This window comes from Glycine soja, chromosome 11 (genome assembly GCF_004193775.1).
Source record: "Glycine soja cultivar W05 chromosome 11, ASM419377v2, whole genome shotgun sequence".
In the NCBI taxonomy this organism is placed as follows: Eukaryota; Viridiplantae; Streptophyta; class Magnoliopsida; order Fabales; family Fabaceae; genus Glycine; species Glycine soja.
Window position 1 is genome coordinate 32,886,261 of NC_041012.1, and position 19,314 is coordinate 32,905,574.

Sequence of the window (19,314 nt, forward strand, 5' to 3'; positions counted from 1 at the left end):
AAGATAAAGAAAAATAAGATGTGTCAATTAATTTCTTGCAAATTTTGAATTTCCCAAAATCAGTTTACTCAACATTATTATGCATTTTCTCCCTTAGAAAAAAATAAAATTAGGCATCTTCTTTTCAGTTTCTCACTCTTCCCTTTCTATCACTCTTTGTCTCCCTAATCAATGTTTAGGTGTACCTTTCACCAACCACTAGAAGCATACAAAACGACAGTAAATAGTATTATTATCGTGCTTTGAACACGTCCTTTCTATACACACTCAAGTTAAAATAGTTACTTAAAAGTTAAAACTCTCTCAACAATCGTAATAAAAAATAAAAAGAATATCTGAATTTATGTCCTTTCCTCGAACTAGTATTTTTTAATGGTCCAAGTAATAACATTTGTTAATTAATTTATTAATAAGAATAACACGTGGTAATTGAAGATGACAGCATATTGAATAAGTTACTCTGTAAGAGTTGTCAAAATTGAGGATGTTCCTCTTAAAATTTTGCACATCATCAAATTTACAGCAGAGCAAAATATACACTAACAACATACTAGTATTTTCCAATACATTTTTTATATTAACAAGTAAGTTTATAAAAAAAATGCAATTTCTCTTAAAAAATGTAAATTTATAAAAATCATAATTTTATTTTTTTAGTCATTTTATACTTTTTAATTATTTTAAGAGTTAATTTCACTAAACAGTTATAGTTTAATATGTTAGCTGTCTAACTTCTAATTATCAGTTTTCAATTTATAACTTATTTTTCAATTTATAACTCATTTTTCAACTAATTTTATCAAATTTAGCCTTTTTGGGAAATCTTCATGTTTGTAAATTCCATTCTAGTAATAAAAGAAATACATTATTGTTGTTTTAAGGATAATATAAATTGATTGGAAAATATTTTAATATGAATATATAGTGTATATATAGATAGTATAAATATTTTTTTTACAATATCATATAATTACAGCTCTCATTATTGGAAGTTGCCGAATTTTACAGTATCTATATTAAAAGTCAAACTTAATATTGGTTGGTTAACAATGTAAGTTTACATGAAAAATGTATAAAAAAGATAAAATAGTCTGTGGATTAACAATGTAAATATTTTTTATATTATAGTAATTTATTCATAAATTTTTATTATATAATATGATAAATTTATTAATTTTTATAGAAATTAATTAAAAATATATTTCCTATAATTTCAGAATATTTTTGTTGTTTTTTATAGATATTTTGCTTTAAAGACCATTATGTTTAGAAAATGACTAAGCACTAAATATAATCACTTTCCTATAATATTAAAAAAAAAATCACTTTCCTATATATAAAAAATAATAACTTTTCTAACTAAAAATTCAAATATTGATTCATCGTTAATTTAGGAGAAATTAATCCTTTTCACTAAACCAAGTCTCTTCACTTTTTTTCTTATACAGAAATTAAACAAAACAAACTCTTTCATTATTATTAAATCTCTTTTATTTAGTAGTAAAAATTATTTCGCACATGGGTTCCCTAAATCTGGAATTTAATCTTAATGTATACATAAGTCATAAAGTCACAACTAAACATGGTTTTATTCCAAAATAAACTAATATGACGAGAGAGAATTAATTAAATGCCAATAAAAAAAGCTCTCGATACATAGACAAATAAAAATAAAGTTATTACACAACCCGTATTTATTGTTCTTAAGTACCAAAATAGGTTATTTATTCCATTACTCAAAAAGGCAACACATTTCTGTAATTATAAAACATTAACAGAGAAAAGTGGTGAGAGTGATGGCAGAGACTAGTGAGAGGAAGAAACCCCCCGTAATAGAACCGCCGGACGACCTCCGTTGCCGCCGTACCGGCGGCCACACATGGCGGTGCAAACACTGGCGGATTCACGACCAGCCCTACTGCGAGGACCATTTCCTTGCCTTACGAGCCAATAAGAACAACAAAAAACCTAAGCCTCCTTCTACTTCTTCTGCTTCCGCTTCAGCGCAAAGAGACAATGCGAAGAGGCTTCGAGAACGAGACGAAGAAGAAGCAACTGTTCCGGAGAAAGGCAAACACAAGAAGAAGCTGAAACTCGAATCTCCGAAGGAGCAAGTGGAGCTATTACTACTCGACAGGAAAGCCAGGAGCAGAGAGAAGATCAAGCAAACGCTTATGCGATTGGATGAATGTCTCGAAATCGACGACGAAAAACCGCTCAAAACGACGAAGACGAAGTCGTTTTCTTCTTCGTCCAAGTCCAACGCTGCGAAGCCAAAAATCTCTGTTTCGGAGTCTGGGATGTGTCACCAGTGCCAGAAGAGTGATAGGACCGTCGCTCGCTGTCGGAAATGTCGCAAGCGGTTTTGCGTTCCTTGCATTCGGAGATGGTATCGCTTCAAACTCTTCGCCTTCTAAAACCATCGCTTTCTTGCACCAGAAGCTACTTGAGAGAACTTCCAATTGAATTCAGATTTCGGTTTACGCTGTGTATTGTATGTGTCGTTTCCGTGGAAATTCTGAAATATGGTAATAGGATTAGGATGCAAGGAGATATAAGGTTGGCTAGTGGTTGGGGAAGGGTGAAGCGATGGGGGAGAGGTCGCGGTTCAAATCCCTCAACAACTGACCTTTCTAACAAAACTAACAAACTAACATTTTCTGATAGAAAAAAAAGGACTAGGATGCACGCTTCTATGATTTGCAGTATGTGTGTGTCTAAAATGTGTGATATGCTTTAAAGGATTAAACTTTGAACAGTGTCTGTGAAATATGAACTGATTATAGCAACACAGAGTGAGGCGATTTTTTGTATCTGTATTCTACATTGAGTTCTGAGTTATATGGCTTGTCTTGTATTTTATGCCACATTGTGTATGTGTGTTTGGTTCTACATCTGTGTAGAACCAAAATCGCGTTGAAACCACGATTGACGTAGAAGCTTATGTTTATAGCTTCTGATTTTTTTTCGTTATTCACTCCTTCAACGTGTAACTAAACCCAGGCTGAATATATGTAAGTATGATATTGGGCAATGATGTATGGTTGAAGCTAAAAGAAAAAGAAAACTGAGCACAATGGAGACACTGAGGCTTTTATTACAACTAATGTGTCAATTTAAACAACTAGAATGTATGTGCCATTTTTTGATGTGATGTGTCTTGTGATCTGGATTTTTATTTCTCATTGAATTTTTTTGACTGAAAAAGGAGCATTTCTCTTTCTCCTTCCTCTATAAAATTTGTCTCTTCTGATAAATATAGGTATCCACAAATGACCAAGGAGGCAATAGAAAAATCTTGTCCATATTGTCAAGGCAATTGTAATTGCAAATCATGTTTACGTAGAAAAGATGTATATGTGGTAAGTACTTGCAAAATGGATATGCCATCTCTTCATTTTGTGTTTTCTCTTATGTGAGCAACAAGTATACTGTGATTGTACTTTAGGATTCTGGAGATTTAGGAGTGCCTCAAAATAAAGATGAAAAGATTCGACATTTGAAGCATTTGGTGCGAGCATTGTATCCTTTTCTGGAACAATTTAATCATGAGCAGCAGTCGGAAATGGAGATGGAAGCAAAAACTAAAGGTATGCAATAATTATATAGGCCCTAGCTTCACTGCAACAAAAACAGCATGCTGATGTAAGCATGTATTGAAAGAAGTGTATTTTGTAATTGATGATGCCTGAAATGTTGATCTTTTGATTTTATAACAGCAAGACTGGCATCAGCTGCTATTAGTAATTGAAGATTGGTCATGTTATGATCACTTTTAGTGATTGTTGTCCTGGGTGGTGGTGGTGGTGTCTGGATAGTGTGGTATTTTTATTTATTCATTGTATCTCTACCACAAATTTACACTAGTCTTGTTACTCCAAGTTTCTTGTATTGTCAATAGCTCTCTTATAGAATATATAACTTAGAGACTGGGGAGATAGAATGTGTACATGTGCAAGCATATTTTGTGGCTTTTTAATTTAATCTATAGTAGTTTAGCTGATTGTTATGTTACATACAGTGTCATTATCTCTGTTAATTTGTTGCTTTAATGGCAGGGTTATTGCTTTCAGATGTAGAAGTTAAGAAAATTGTTTGTTCCAAAGATGAACGTATTTATTGGTTAGCTTCTTCCCAAAATCATTTTATTTTACTTATCATGAACTGCTGTGTTTTTACCTCATTGTTCAATTACCCAATGCTATTGCTATCATTTGCAGCAACAATTGCAAAACCTCTATTACTGATTTTCATAGGAGCTGCCCAAGTTGTTCATATGATCTTTGCCTTACTTGTTGCCGGGAAATTCGTTGCAATTTCTTGTCAGGGGAAATAGTTGAGCAGTGTGTTGTTGTTTCTAATGCTCATTCACATGGTGGAGAGCCTTTAGATCCGCACTCATGCAAGAAAGAATCGTCAGACATTTGTCTTGAATCGAGCTCTCTGAGACCAGAGCATTTGTGGAAGGCTATGAAAAATGGTGCGATCCCCTGTTCACCAAAGGATAATGGTGGTTGTGGATATGAATATCTTGAGCTGAAGTGCATATTTCCTCAAAATTGGATTTCAAAGTTAAGGGAAAAAGTGAAAAGATTAATCAAAGTACATGGGCTAGAAGATAAGCCCACAGTTTCTGCATGGTGTAGTTCCTGCTTCAAATCTCATGATGAAATTGGCTCAATCAATGAGAATTTGCGAAAAGCTGCCACTCGAGAAGGTTCAAGTGACAACTATTTGTATTGTCCTTCAGCTAGTGATGTTAAATATGGGGATCTTGAACATTTTCAGGGTCACTGGATTAAGGGAGAACCAGTTATTGTTAGGAATGCTCTTGAGTTAACCTCTGGCTTGAGCTGGGAGCCAATGGTAATGTGGCGTGCAATGCGTGAATTGACTTATCATGGTTCCAAGCATTTGAATGTGAAAGCAATTGACTGCCTAGATTGGTGTGAGGTCAGTCATATTGTATATTTTATTAAATTAGTTCCAAATAAGCTAGTGTCTTTTGGATGGGTACTTTCATGTTTTACATCATATATACAGCACGGCAGATTCTTTTCAAGGTTTGTTTTGTTGTTTGATATGGAGGGGAACTTGAAAGATCTTTTGTGCATATACATTCCCCCTCCCCCTTTAGTGCTTCTGCCTTCTTGTTTGGCTTGAAAATAATTCTTAATTTTTGTTGCTGATTTAAGAAAAAATTTGCATCCTTTTATCTTTTTATTTTCCTTTTTCTCTTATAAACTCTTTTATCCCACAAAAAGGATACTGTAGATTTTGGAATTTACGATTTACTTTCTAAATTTAAAAGGTCTCATCGTAAAGATCTGTTCTTTGAAATATGAGAAGACTTGTGGCGGCTGTAGCCCTGTAATGACTATACAAATAGATTGTGTTCATTTAGTTTAGAAATTTGGTTGAATTGATTTTGAACTGTTGAATGTGATTGAGATGTGTACCTAGAAATTAATCTGAACCACATTCATTTTGGAACTGTGTTTGTCATTGGAAAGTGTAAGAATTGATTTTCTAACTTAAAAATTGAAACAAATGAGGACTATGTATGAAGTTAGGTTGGTTGTCATTCTTTCCATTATATAAAATCCAGAATTAGAAATTTCAAATTTTTCTAATAAAATCAGTTAAATTATCAAAGTAAAAAGTCTTCAATTTTAGTTTCCTAGCAGATCTAGTCTCTGTAACGGTTTAGTAAGCATCATGTGTGTTTGCTTATCATTATAATTTAGACTGGTAATGTGCAATATTTTTATCAAGCCTTGTGAACATACAGGTTGAAATAAATATCCATCAATTTTTCAAGGGATACTCAGAGGGTCGTGCTCATTGTGATTCCTGGCCTGAGATGCTCAAGCTCAAAGATTGGCCTCCATCTAATCTATTTGAGCAGAAGTTACCACGTCATGGTATTGAGTTTATTAGTGCCTTACCCTACAAAGAGTATACACATCCTCGCACTGGTTTTCTTAACATGGCCACAAAGCTACCTGAAAAGTCTTTGAAACCTGACTTGGGACCAAAGACATATATAGCATATGGCTTTGCTGATGAGCTTGGACATGGAGATTCTGTGGCCAAGCTTCATTGTGACATGTCAGATGCGGTATGTAAAATTCATTTAATAGAGCTCTGGTTAGAAAATATTTTCTTGGTTTATATTAACCACAAATGAACCAAAATCTGAAGTTGTGAATACACACTTTTAATAAAGTTTATTCACTTTATTGTTCTTTTTAGAAAAGATAGTTGCTTTTGTATATAGGTTGGTAGCCTTAAGTTCATTGCATGGCATGGTAGGAATTTGTGGTTAGGTCTTTTTCTTAGGGTCACCTGTCACCTCCAAGGCTCCAATTGTAGCAATGAGTCTAACTAGTCATTTGGTCCTTTTAAAGCCAATTTTTATTTTTAAAACCATAGCGATAATCATGATGCCTACACATAACAATCCTTCTCTCAACAGTTGTTTGTATTGAGGGCTATCAATTATTTAAATATATAAGTTGATCCCTAATGGTAACCATGCAATAGGAACTGAATGATTTTATGTTGTATTTCTACCAAAAGGCTTCATTGTGAACTCTGGGCATGCTGCTGGATATTAGGTAGAGTAGAACTGCTAAAAAGTGTTGTTGAAACTCGAAAACGTTGAGGTACAACTGCTTTGCATCCAAGCCAATAATATAATGTGCCAAGGGGGAGCTAGTTATCAGAATTATTGATGTAGTCACGAATTTGTTGCAAGTCGTTTGACAATTCTTGTGATCTATATCCATTTCTACTTTATACCTCCATTTTGAACTACTGATAATTTGAAAGTAGGGGAGGACTGGGAACACTGCATCCGTTCATTGCCTTTTCATATTGGAGATGACAACATCCTTTAAAAACTCATGGGCTGAGCACCAGAGAGAACAGAACATAGCCTGGTCCCTCTTAGAGTGTGGGTTTGAGTCATAGAGTGAGGGTTGCCCCCCACTTATATACTCTACCTTGGCCTTATCTCTTGCCAATGTGGAACTTGGGTTTTTCCAAATACACCCCCTCACGTGCAACACTTTTGGAATTGGTGCGTGAATAATATGGTGGGTGGCTTGTTAGTGGATTTAGGATAGGTTCTGGTACTATCTTAGAATGTGACTTTGAGCCTAACTCTACTCCAAAAGCTAGCTTATGGGGTGAGGGTTGCCTCCCCCCCCCCCCCTCTTATATACTCTATATTGGCCTTATTTCTTGTAGGACTTGATTTTTTCCCAATAATCCCCAAGAAAATATAAATGCAAGGGCTAATGAGACACCCTTGTAGATGCATGCATTATTCCCTATCTAAATGCACCAAGGAATATCATATATTGCAACTGCCAGAATTTTGTCATCCTTGCTTTAGCCAAAACCTTGAATCAAACCAACACAAGTTGCTCTAAAGTGGGGCTCACCCATTTCTTGTAGAAGTCCCAAAAAGCTTTTTACAAAGAAAGTAGGTTGCCTTTAAATTTGTTGGGATCCAAATGCATGGCATGGGACTTGAGTCCCACATTAGAAGCATGCGATTTTAGTGTGAAGTTTATAAGGTCTCAGGCTCTCCAAATACTACTCCTAGCTTTCATGGTGTGGTTCTCCCAAGGTTCTTATCAATTAATATCAAAGCTTTCCACCACACTTCTGTTGTGCAGTGCACAACCAGCCTACATGGGTGTGGGGCTGTGGAGAAGTGTGGGATGTTAGGACTTGGTATCCAATTGCAATTTGCAAGGTATGAGACTTGAGTTCCACATTGAAAGTATGGGATTGTAGTGTGGGGTTTATTAGGCCTTGGGCTCTCCAACTACAATGGCTAGCTTGCGGTGTGATTTTCCCAAGTAGGGGTGTGCAAAAAAAAAAAACGAAGCCAAATCGAGCTGATCCGATTTGAAAAAGTTGAAGACTTACCTTTCCCATAACAATATCAAGAGTACTTTAACAAATTACTTGCTCTATTCAAGAACCATTTCCAATTCATGTACTTTGAATTAATCTTCTTTGTACTTCACTGCCTAATAACAATCATTGCATCTTGGTCATCTTTTGATGTATCTGTTGCTGTGTTTCTTGTGTGTGCAAGCAAATGAATTACTTTCTTATGCAAATATGAAGGCAGAGGTGGTACTGGTGCAGGCTACTCATGTAATATTGAAAGAATTTGATGTCAAATTAATTTAAGGTAGTAGTATCATATATTCTGCATTGCTACGTGATGGTGGACAATTTGTTGTCTTGAATCAAAAGGCTTTCATCATCCGTTTTAATATGTTTTTATCGAAATTATAGGGATTGGATGGAAAATGGAAAATGTGAATGGAGAAACCTCCCGACTCCTTAAACTTTTATGTACCAAAAGAAATAACAAAGAACAATGGGATTTTAGATAGAACATGTGAGGGGAGGGCTCAAGAGTCTGAATGTTGTTAATATTATGAATTATGAATGTGATGATGTGTTATATATGATATACTCATTAATCTTCTATACTTAATTTCTTTTTATCGGCAAATGTTAGTTGTTAATTGTTAGTTTTTTTGTTAGTGGGGGGAGTCAAACCTGCGACTTCTCACCCCTCCCTTCTTCCTTCACCACTAGACTAACCTTATAACTCCAATCTTCTATACTTATTCTATTTATATTTTGGATCACCAGTCATGTAGTAGTGTAGTACGACTAGTTTAAGCCTAGCTGAACACTCATAAAACAATAGGAGTTCCATTATTCTAATATTGACCATCTATCATGCCACAACACACTCATAAGGTGTGTTTGGTGTAAGGAAAGTTTTTCCATGCTCTGGAATTATGATTTCTAGGGATGAATAAAATCTTTTTTGGTTGGTCATAAATATTCTTATAGCTAATGAAGTGATTGATGAAGCTAAAAGGAGTACCAAACCTTGCTGTATCTTCAAAGTTGATTTCGAGAAGGCTTATGATTCGGTATCATGGGAGTTTTTGATTTATATGTTGAACAGATCAGGATTTAACTCTAAATGGATAAGCTGGATGGAGGGCTGTTTGAAATCTGCCTCAATATCGGTCTTGATAAATGGCAGCCCCACATCGGAATTCATACCCCAAAGGGGTCTTAGACAAGGAGACCCTCTAGCTCCATTTTTATTCAATGTGGTTGCTGAAGCATTGAATGGCTTGATGAGGACAGCTGTGGAGAATAATTTGTACAAAGGTTTTAATATTGGAGGCAGTGATGTGTCCATTAGCTTATTGCAATATGCGGATGACACTATCTTTTTTGGGGAGGCTTCTATGAATAATCTGAAAGCTATTAAAGCTATCCTAAGAACTTTTGAATTGGTTTCTGGTTTAAAAATCAATTTTGCTAAGAGCAGCTTTGGTGTTTTTGGAATGAATGACCAATGGAAGCAAAGGGCAGCAAATTATCTGAACTGTAGTCAGCTGGTTCTTCCTTTTGTCTATCTCGGCATACCTATTGGGGCTAATCCGAGGCGAGCTCGTGTGTGGGAACCAATTATTCAAAAATGTGAGAGAAGGCTAGCTAGGTGGAAGCAGAGGTTTATCTCTTTTGGGGGGAGAGTGACACTTATCCAATCAGTACTTACCTCTATTCCTATTTATTATTTTTCATTTTTCAGGGTACCAAAAACAGTTATCAACAAATTAATCAAGTTACAAAGGAGATTTCTTTGGGGAGGGGGACATGACAGCAAGAAGATTGCTTGGATATCATGGGAGAAAGTGTGCCTTTCTAAACACAAAGGGGGTCTAGGCATCAAAGATATTCAGACTTTTAATTTGGCCCTTCTCGGTAAATGGATGTGGAACCTTATGCAGCACCAAGGGTCTCTATGGGTTGCAGTTTTGGAGGCTAAATATGGGGGTTGGAGAGGTTTACTCGAAGAGGGAAGAGCCAACCTGCAGTCAATTTGGTGGAGGGACTTAAAAAGAGCCATTCAGCACTCTCACCATGGTATAAGTTTACAACAGCAAATCAAATGGAAGGTAGAAGCTGGGGACAAGGTAAAATTTTGGGAGGATAGTTGGATTTGTCATGATCAATCTCTAGCTGAAAAGTATCCTAGGCTATATCTGATTTCTTCCCAGCAGCAGCAGCTAATTGGACAAGTGGGGGAGCATATTAACTCCACATGGGAGTGGCGTTTTATTTGGAGAAGACCGCTGTTTGATAGTGAAGTTGATTTGGCCATCACTTTCCTCTCTGAAGTTGATGGTCAAGTTATTCTCAATCATGGGGCTGATAGGTGGGAATGGGTAGCAGGTCAGTCGGGCACTTATTCTACTCAAAGTGTTTATGAAGTGTTATGGGAAGGGGCTGCAGAGGAGAATATAGAGGAATGTTTCCAGGTGTTATGGAAAATTAGGATTCCAAGTAAGATAGCGGTTTTTGCGTGGAGGCTTCCTAGGGACAGGTTACCCACAAAATCAAACTTGCGGGCTAGACAAGTGCAGATTTCGGATATGAATTGTCCCTTTTGTAGAAGGATGGAGGATGATGCATCTCACCTTTTTATCCACTGTAGTAAGATCCAACCTTTATGGTGGGAATCAATGTCCTGGATAAATTTCAAAGGTGCTATGCCATTGAGTACAAAACATCTGTTCATGCAGTACTTCTTTTTGCAGGATGAAGGTAGAAGGAATAGGAGGTGGCAATATTGGTGGTTGGCTATCACTTGGTCCACTTGACAGCTTCGAAACAGAATTTTGTTCTCCGGAGCGACCTTCGATGGAAACAAATTGGTTGAAGACGCCACTTTCTTAATGTGGACTTGGTTTCATAATTTGGAGAAGGATTTTACTATACATTTCAATTAATGGTCCAGTAATTTCAAACATAATTTTTTGCAGTAGTAGGGGTTGCATCGGGACCAAATCATTTGTATTTTTTCTTCCCATATTTTGGTTCCCAATCAGACTTATGCTGCCTGATTGAGGAACCATATTTATGGTGACTAACACTGTAATCAGTACCTCTGGTACTTCTTTAATATATATATATAATTTATCTTTGCTGATAAAAAAAAAAAAAAATTATACAAGTTTCCTGACAATCAAAGAGTAACGTGGTATTTTTACTAGAAACTTTAATTATTTACCACATTAAATGATATAATAAGAGTAACATGATATTCTTACCACAATAAAACTTTTTTTTTAACTTGGGAAAGTTAGATTCCCACCTCTCTCATGGGAACAATTTTGTGGGAAATATAGTTAAAAAACATTCCCGGGAGACATTCTTTCCTAGGAATGTTATTTTTTAAAATAGATACCAAATATGGGAAACCAAGATTCCCAATTTAAGATTCCCAGGAAACTAAAAACTTATCTCCTACCAAATGCCTCCATAATGATATAATGAGTACGATGACAAGATACATGATATAAACATTAAATTTTGACCTAATTCATATATTTATAATAATATTCTGGGTCATATACTAGTGTACAAATAGCTAAACCCAGCCTAATAAGTAATAACATTGTTGAAACAATAGGAATTATAATATTCTAACACCCCCCCCCCCTTTTGCTGAATTTTACCTAGTACAGTTATGAAAAGAGGCAAGGTCTGAATAACCAGATGACATAATGTGTGGAATGGATTGCAAAATTCAATCTGTTTTTATATTAGATCCTTACCATTTTAGTTAAGCTTGAAATCAGGCAGGCCTGGCACAAGTTATCAACAACAACAACAACAACAACGCCTTATCCCACTAGGTGGGGTCGGCTACATGGATCAACTTCCGCCATAATGTTCTATCAAGTACCATACTTCTATCCAAACCATTAATTTCGAGATCTTTTTTGATAACCTCTCTTATAGTCTTTTTGGGTCTTCCTCTGCCTCGAATTGTTTGTCTTCTCTCCATCTGGTCTACTCTCCTCACTACAGAGTCTACCGGTCTTCTCTCTACATGCCCAAACCACCTAAGTCTATTTTCCACCATCTTCTCTACAATAGGCGCTACTCCAACCCTCTCTCTAATAGCTTCGTTTCTAATTTTATCCTGTCGAGTCTTACCACACATCCTCATCTCCGCTACACCTACTTTATTCTCATGTTGGCTCTTGACCGCCCAACATTCTGTTCCGTACAAAATCGCCGGTCTTACCGCAGTCCGATAAAACTTTCCCTTTAGCTTGATCGGTACCTTTGCATCACATAACACCCCCGATGCTTTTCTCCATTTCATCCATCCTGCTTGAATGCGATGATTCACATCCCCTTCAATTTCCCCATCATCCTGTATTACAGATCCAAGATATTTAAACCGTGTGACTTGAGGGATAATATGGTCTCCTATTTTCACCTCTGAGTTAGAAACCCTCCTTCTTTTGTTGAACTTACATTCCATATACTCCGATTTGCTTCTGTTTAGGCGAAAGCCATGTGTTTCTAGAGCTCGTCTCCAAGTTTCCAACCTCTCATTCAACTTCTCCCTCGACTCTCCAAGGAGGACTATGTCATCTGCAAAAAGCATGCATCTCGGCGCTATCTCTTGGATTTGTTCCGTGAGGACATCCAGAATTAAGGTAAAAAGGTAGGGGCTAAGGGTTGACCCTTGATGTAAACCAATTGTGATGGGAAAATCGTCTGACTCTCCACCCTGTGTCCTAACACTAGTCGATACCCTATCATACATATCTTGGATAGCTCGAATATATGCAACCCTAACCCCTTTCTTCTCTAGAGCTTTCCACAAAATCTCTCTAGGCACTCTATCATACGCTTTCTCCAAGTCAATAAAAATCAAGTGCAAGTCTTGTTGGGCCATGCGATATTGCTCCATCACCCGCCGTAATAAATAAATCGCTTCCATGGTCGACCTTCCCGGCATGAAACCAAATTGATTCTCAGTAACTTGAGTCTCCTTTCTTAATCTCCGTTCGATCACTCTTTCCCATAATTTCATGGTATGACTCATGAGCTTGATTCCCCTATAATTTGCACAATTTTGTATATCCCCCTTGTTCTTATAGATTGGCACTAACGTGCTTCTCCTCCATTCCTCCGGCATGCGTTTTGACCTCATAATTTCGTTAAAGAGTTCGGTGAGCCACTCAAGACCTCTATCTCCAAGAGTTTTCCACACTTCAATAGGTATGTTGTCTGGCCCCACCGCCTTACCATTACTCATTCTTTTCAACGCTTCCTTTACTTCCTGTTTCTGAATCCGACGATAGTACTTATAGTTCCGGTCCTCTTCTCTTGTGTCTAGACTGCTAGAGTCATATCCATATCCATCATTAAATAAGTTGTGGAAATACGCCTTCCACCTTTCCTTGATATCTTTTTCATGCACTAAGACTTTGCCTTCTTCATCCTTAACACACTTTACTTGATCCAAATCTCTAGTCTTCCTCTCTCTACCCTTAGCAAGCCTATATATAGATCTTTCTCCGTCCCTGGTTCCTAGAGCTTGGTATAGTCCGTCAAAAGCTTGGGCTCTTGCCTCACTCACCGCCTTTTTGGTTTCATTTCTAGCTATCTTATACTTATCCCAAGTTTCAAAATTTCTACACCTAGACCATTCCTTGAAACACTCCTTTTTTACTCTAACTTTGCTCTGAACATTTTCATTCCACCACCACGATTCTTTACCCCTAGGTCCAAAACCTCTAGATTCACCCAACGTCTCTTTAGCCACTTTAATAATCTCTTGGGACATCTTGTTCCACATATCATTTGCACTTCCTTGTGATTGTCCACACCAACCCTCCCATATCTTTTGTTGGAAGATTCCTTGTTTCTCACCCTTCAGGTGCCACCATTTGATCCTTGGTGCTACCAGAGGACTTCTTCTCTTTGCCCTATCTCTAATTCTTACATCCATAACCAAAACTCTATGTTGGGTAGTCAAGCTCTCTCCCGGGATAACTTTACAGTTCAAGCAATACTTCCTATCAGACTTCCTGATAAGGAAGAAATCTATCTGAGAACATGTCCCTCCACTTTTGTAAGTGATAAGATGTTCCTCTCTTTTCTTAAACCATGTATTGGCTATAGAAAGATCCAAAGCCTCCGAAAACTCCAAGATGGATTTACCCTCCCCATTCATCTCCCCTAGGCCAAAACCCCCATGCACCCCCTCAAAACCTCTAGCCACGCTACCTACATGTCCATTGAGATCCCCTCCTAGGAAAACTTTCTCTCCTTGGGGTATATCCGGAAGTACCCCTTCTAAATCCTCCCAAAATTTTACCTTAAAGTGTTCTGCTAACCCAACCTGAGGTGCGTACCCACTAATAACATTAAAGGTGTCCTGTCCCACTACCAATTTTAAGACTATGATACGATCTCCTACTCTTCTTACATCCACGACATCCTTCTTCCACTCCTTGTCCACAATAATCCCTACCCCATTTCTTGATCTGATTTTTCCCGTATACCACAGCTTAAATCCCGAGTTGTCTAATTCTTTCGCTTTTTCACCTGTCCACTTAGTTTCTTGTAGGCACATAAAATTGATCTTCCTCCTCACCATAACATCCACTATTTCCATAGATTTTCCAGTAAGTGTGCCTATATTCCATGTACCAAAGCGAATCCTCCTGTCATGAACTAGCTTCTTTACCCACACCCGTTCACGAAAATGTGGGAACCCTTGCTTACTTTTCACTACATCCGGGCGGCGATGCAGCGGCCCTTGCTCTTTTGACACTGTACTCGAGCCATACAGCGCGTTGTTTCCGGGCAACGATCTAGCATTCACATTATTACGTAATTGATCCATGTCATAGAGATTCGACAAAGTTTAACGTTGGCTGTCGAAAGCCTAACACAACCCTCTCCTTTTATCCGGGCTTGGGACCGGCTAAGAATAGCAAAGCTACACTAGGCAGGATTTAAAATTTTTTTGTTTGAAGCACCAAGTCTGATTGGCAATTTAGCTAGCTCCCTAATTTATTTGGCAGAGCAAAAGGGAAAGGACAAACTTAAATGCAGTTCTTTCAGTGCTTTTGGTGTTGTTCTTCAGTTATGATTGAAGTTTCACCTTGATAACCTATGTTGATCTTTAATGCAAACATTTATGTCACAAATTACCAAGGTGAAACTCCAATACTAATTGGAGAACAAAAAAATACTTGTAGAAAAGAAGCCAATCCTATTGCAATTACTTAGAAATAATTATGCTATTTAAGGATATTTCTGTATCTAGTTTATTTCCTAATAAATAAGATCAGATTTTCCTGATTTATTAGAAGCAGAAATCACTGATTTTATGGGATTTTGTCCTAGGATCATGGCTGAAAATCCAGTTATATTCAGTCTAAATAGGACTTCAATTCATTTTATTTTTGCGATGAGAATGAATACAATTATTTTGCAGTGCCTAAGGCATAAGCCACTGCACCTCAGTTTTATCCAAAGAGAAATGCTTGCAATATACTCTTTTCAACTCACTTCATTATCAGGTGAATCTGTGTTGGACCCACTAAATAGGGGGCGGGATCCATATCATATAATAGGCTTCACATGATTTTCATCCAATAGTAAAGAGTGTGTTGGAAAGAGTAGAGAGTATGTTGCAGCATTCCTTGTCAAATCATTTTTCAAATATCTTAATTTTTGTAAGGGATTGGTCAAATTGGTTCATGAATTTAATGAAATGGGAAAAATGTACTAAATTGGTGATTCACTCTATAAAACTCTCAAAAAAAAATTGTAATGGACTCTTCAAACTGTACATCTAAAACATTGCTGGAGATACTAAATAGCAACATGAGCACTTCTAAAAGGATAACACAACAAGTTTGTGATTGGAATTTGGAATGATGTATAGCCCAATGTGTTAATTGAAATGCTGTGTTGCCATCAAAGAAAGACATTTCTAAAAAGATGCTTTATGGGAACAGAAAGATGCCACTGGAAAGAGTAATATAATATAAAATTGGCACCAGAAATATGGAATGTGGAAAAATCACCAGGGATGCAACCATACAATAACAAGTCCCAATCACTCCAGATGAAGTAAAACAACATTTGGAAGCTTCAAATAGCAACAACAACTATAGGATACCCAAAATTCCTTGTAAGATGGGCAGAATGTTCAAGGAACTGCTGAATGTTAGCTGCATTTGAAAATGACTTAAATTAGCTCAAAGAACTGCTGAATGTTAGCTGCATTTTGCCAATAATATTCATGGTGTTAGTACTTAGTAGGCCATATAGTAGGTTTTGTTGTGAAGTATATACATCTATAGTGTGAGTTATTTAAATAACTTATTTTAATTATCATTTGTGACTAGAAGATTAATTCCAGCTTTTGCACATATCTGATTTTTTTATTTTATTATTTTCTAGGTAAATATTTTGACACATACTGAAGATGTGACTTTCAGTTCTCAACATCTTACCAAAATAGAGATGTTGAAACAAAAATACGTTGCTGATTCTGCAGTGAAGTGCAAATCAACATTAGAAGAAAATATTTCAGTGCAGGCTAATGATTTGTCAGTTCTTAATTGGTCTTCCCTTATCCAAATGTCAAAAATGGAAAATGTTGGGCCCTGCAGAAAGCATGCTACTGCTAAACCACCAAATGATAGCATTCTTGAGAAAAATGGCAAGGCTATGGCTTCTGATAGAGAATTAAATTCTTCTACATCTGGAGTTGAAGTTCTAGTAGGTGTTAATGCTCCAGTGTTGCATGAAAATATCAGCTTAAATTCTTCAAGTGCTTTAACTGCTAATCATGCGGAAAGTCTTATGAAGGAAGATGAGATGGATCTTAGTAAGTGTGATGTTAACATGGTGGATGTGGAAGCTAAGGAGAAATGGAGCAGCCCTAAGGATATTAAAGTTGGAGATGGTAAGGAAGATTTTATCTCTTCACTTTGTATAATAAGAAATGATGAAGTGCAGGATGACATTGTTAATGAAATAGGAGGAAATTCAGGAATTTCATTTGAAATTGAAAATGGTGAAATGATAAACTCTGAAGAAAGGAATGCAATTATTGAGAGGGAAATTGTTGTCAAATCATCGCATGATTTAGATTTGAAGTCAGAATTAAATGCCTTGAGTAGCAAGTTACAAATTGGAAAAAAGGATTGGAAGGAGGAAAATGTCGAGGAAGTGAAAAAATCTAACACTGTTTCCTCTGTTGTGCATACTTCAATGAATGAGGCGCCGCAGCAGGATGCTGGATATATTAGTCAACCTGTGGACTCTGGAAATATGGATAGAGGACAAGAATTTGCCAAGGGAGGTGCTGTCTGGGATATTTTTCGGAGGCAAGATGTGCACAGGCTTGAGGAATACCTTAAGAAGTATTGTAGGGAATTCAGGCATCTCCATTGTTCTCAAGTGGAGAAGGTAATTACGTAAGTTTTGAAAATAATGTTGGTGAGGTTTTGATTTTGAATACTTTATTCTTGATTATTTTTCAATTAAATAAGTCTTTTTCTTCTTTCTTGTTATACCTTTTGAATCAATATATTCTTCTATAAACTAAAGGAAAATAAATTTCAATTCCACTTTGCTCTTGATTTGTTTTATTAATAATTGACAATATCTCAATATACTAATGCCTTGTTTAAATAAAAAATATATATATTCAATTTTCTTCGGGAGGGGGAATTGTCATCAAATATGAGTTTTAATTTTGAGATTCAATTGAAGTATTAGTTTTATTTGAATATTTTCATTACCTATGATGAATGTGTTTGTTGGAAACTACACATAACACATCTATTGGGAAGAGATGTATTAAATGTTTGGATGTATGTATTTCAGATTCATATATTGGGTGTTTTCTTCGGAAATTGCATTTTATATTTAATTCTCTTTAAATGTAATATATATATATATATATATAAAACTCTGCTGAGTGCTTTAGTCACTCTAGCAATTCATCTAATCCTAGTTTTTAACTATTTTGGTTATGTTATATCTTCATCTGATGGAATAGGTTTTTCACCCCATTCATGATCAAGTTTTTTATCTGACTTCTTATCATAAAAGTAAGCTCAAGGAAGAATTTGGTTAGTACTTTATCTATATTTAATTTGTGGCCTTGATAGAATTTCACCATCTTTGTATTTATGCATTTGAGGAACCTTTTACAGGAGTTGAACCTTGGACTTTTATACAAAACCTTGGTGAGGCTGTTTTTATACCTGCCGGGTGTCCCCATCAAGTTAGAAACTTAAAGGTATCTAATTTTAAATAATGTGCATTTATGTCGTGATCCAATTTTGTGTTGCTGCCAATTAATGCGGGTCTTTCAAATCATGCCTATCAACAGCAAATTATACCGTTTCTTCCCTTTTTCATGTTAATTTTTTTAGTTTTTATATTATTGACATTAATATTGTGTTGTTTTTTGGCAGTCGTGCATTAAGGTTGCTCTAGATTTTGTCTCTCCTGAAAATATTCAAGAGTGTATTCGTCTGACTGAGGAATTTCGTTCTCTTCCCAAAAACCATAAAGCAAAGGAAGACAAACTTGGGGTATGCATTCTTCTATCATGCATCACTCTGGACTTGTGTGTTGTTTGGTACATTTTTCTTGTATGAACTCTCTTTTTTTAAACTTTTTCTTTTTTTTTGCCTCATGTTGTGCCATCTATCTGGCTACTTAAACTATGATTTTAATGTAGTACAAATAAGTATGGCTTTGTGGATACCATGAGTCCACCTCGATAGAAGGATATCTAGATTTTATAGAACATGCTGTAAAATAACAAAGCTACATGGTTTAGGAGCTGTTTCTACTACATAGTACATACTGCATTAGGACCAAGTTAATGTGGCATGGGTAGTAATTTATTTTTTTGTCATATAGTTAAGTTCTTGATTGTAGCTGTTAGTAAAATACCAACCAATAGGTCCTGTCATATTATTACAAAATGACATGGGCATCTATCTCACATTGATGAATCATACCCTAATTATCTGGGCGTTCAATGGTGTTGAAATTTGATTCATTTGCATTGTTGTGCGTACGGTCTCTCATGTCACAGTAATGGTAACTTTTGCCTCTTCCTTTTAAATTCTTTGTATGCTATAGGTGAAGAAAATGTGTCTCTATGCATTACGCAAGGCTGCAGACGATTTGGAGAAGCTTGAAGGATAAGTAGAGTAGCAATGAACATGTAATTCAGCAGTACATGTACATAACCAGGTCGATATCTACTTGCAATTTGATTATTAAACTTTGAACTTGTTAAGTCGGGGTTCCGAACACGAAGAAATGAATGTTAAGTAAATGGTTTATTTTCTCTCCTTGCGTGCGTATCTTTTGCACCTTCTGGTTTTTACACCG

General features: G+C 36.3%; 1 protein-coding gene across 1 annotated transcript; it reads left to right on the forward strand.

Moving 5' to 3' along the window:
• The first annotated feature begins 1,743 nt into the window (after positions 1 to 1,743).
• LOC114374498 (lysine-specific demethylase JMJ25-like) lies at positions 1,744 to 19,274 on the forward strand. The gene is made up of 11 exons (XM_028332153.1): positions 1,744 to 2,389; positions 3,263 to 3,362; positions 3,449 to 3,590; positions 4,059 to 4,122; positions 4,221 to 4,953; positions 5,792 to 6,121; positions 16,351 to 17,364; positions 17,960 to 18,032; positions 18,117 to 18,202; positions 18,381 to 18,500; positions 19,060 to 19,274. The coding sequence occupies exons 1-11, from the start codon at positions 1,797 to 1,799 to the stop codon at positions 19,123 to 19,125; spliced, it is 3,321 nt and encodes a 1,106-aa protein (XP_028187954.1). The 5' UTR covers positions 1,744 to 1,796; the 3' UTR covers positions 19,126 to 19,274.
• Positions 19,275 to 19,314: the final 40 nt, after the last annotated feature.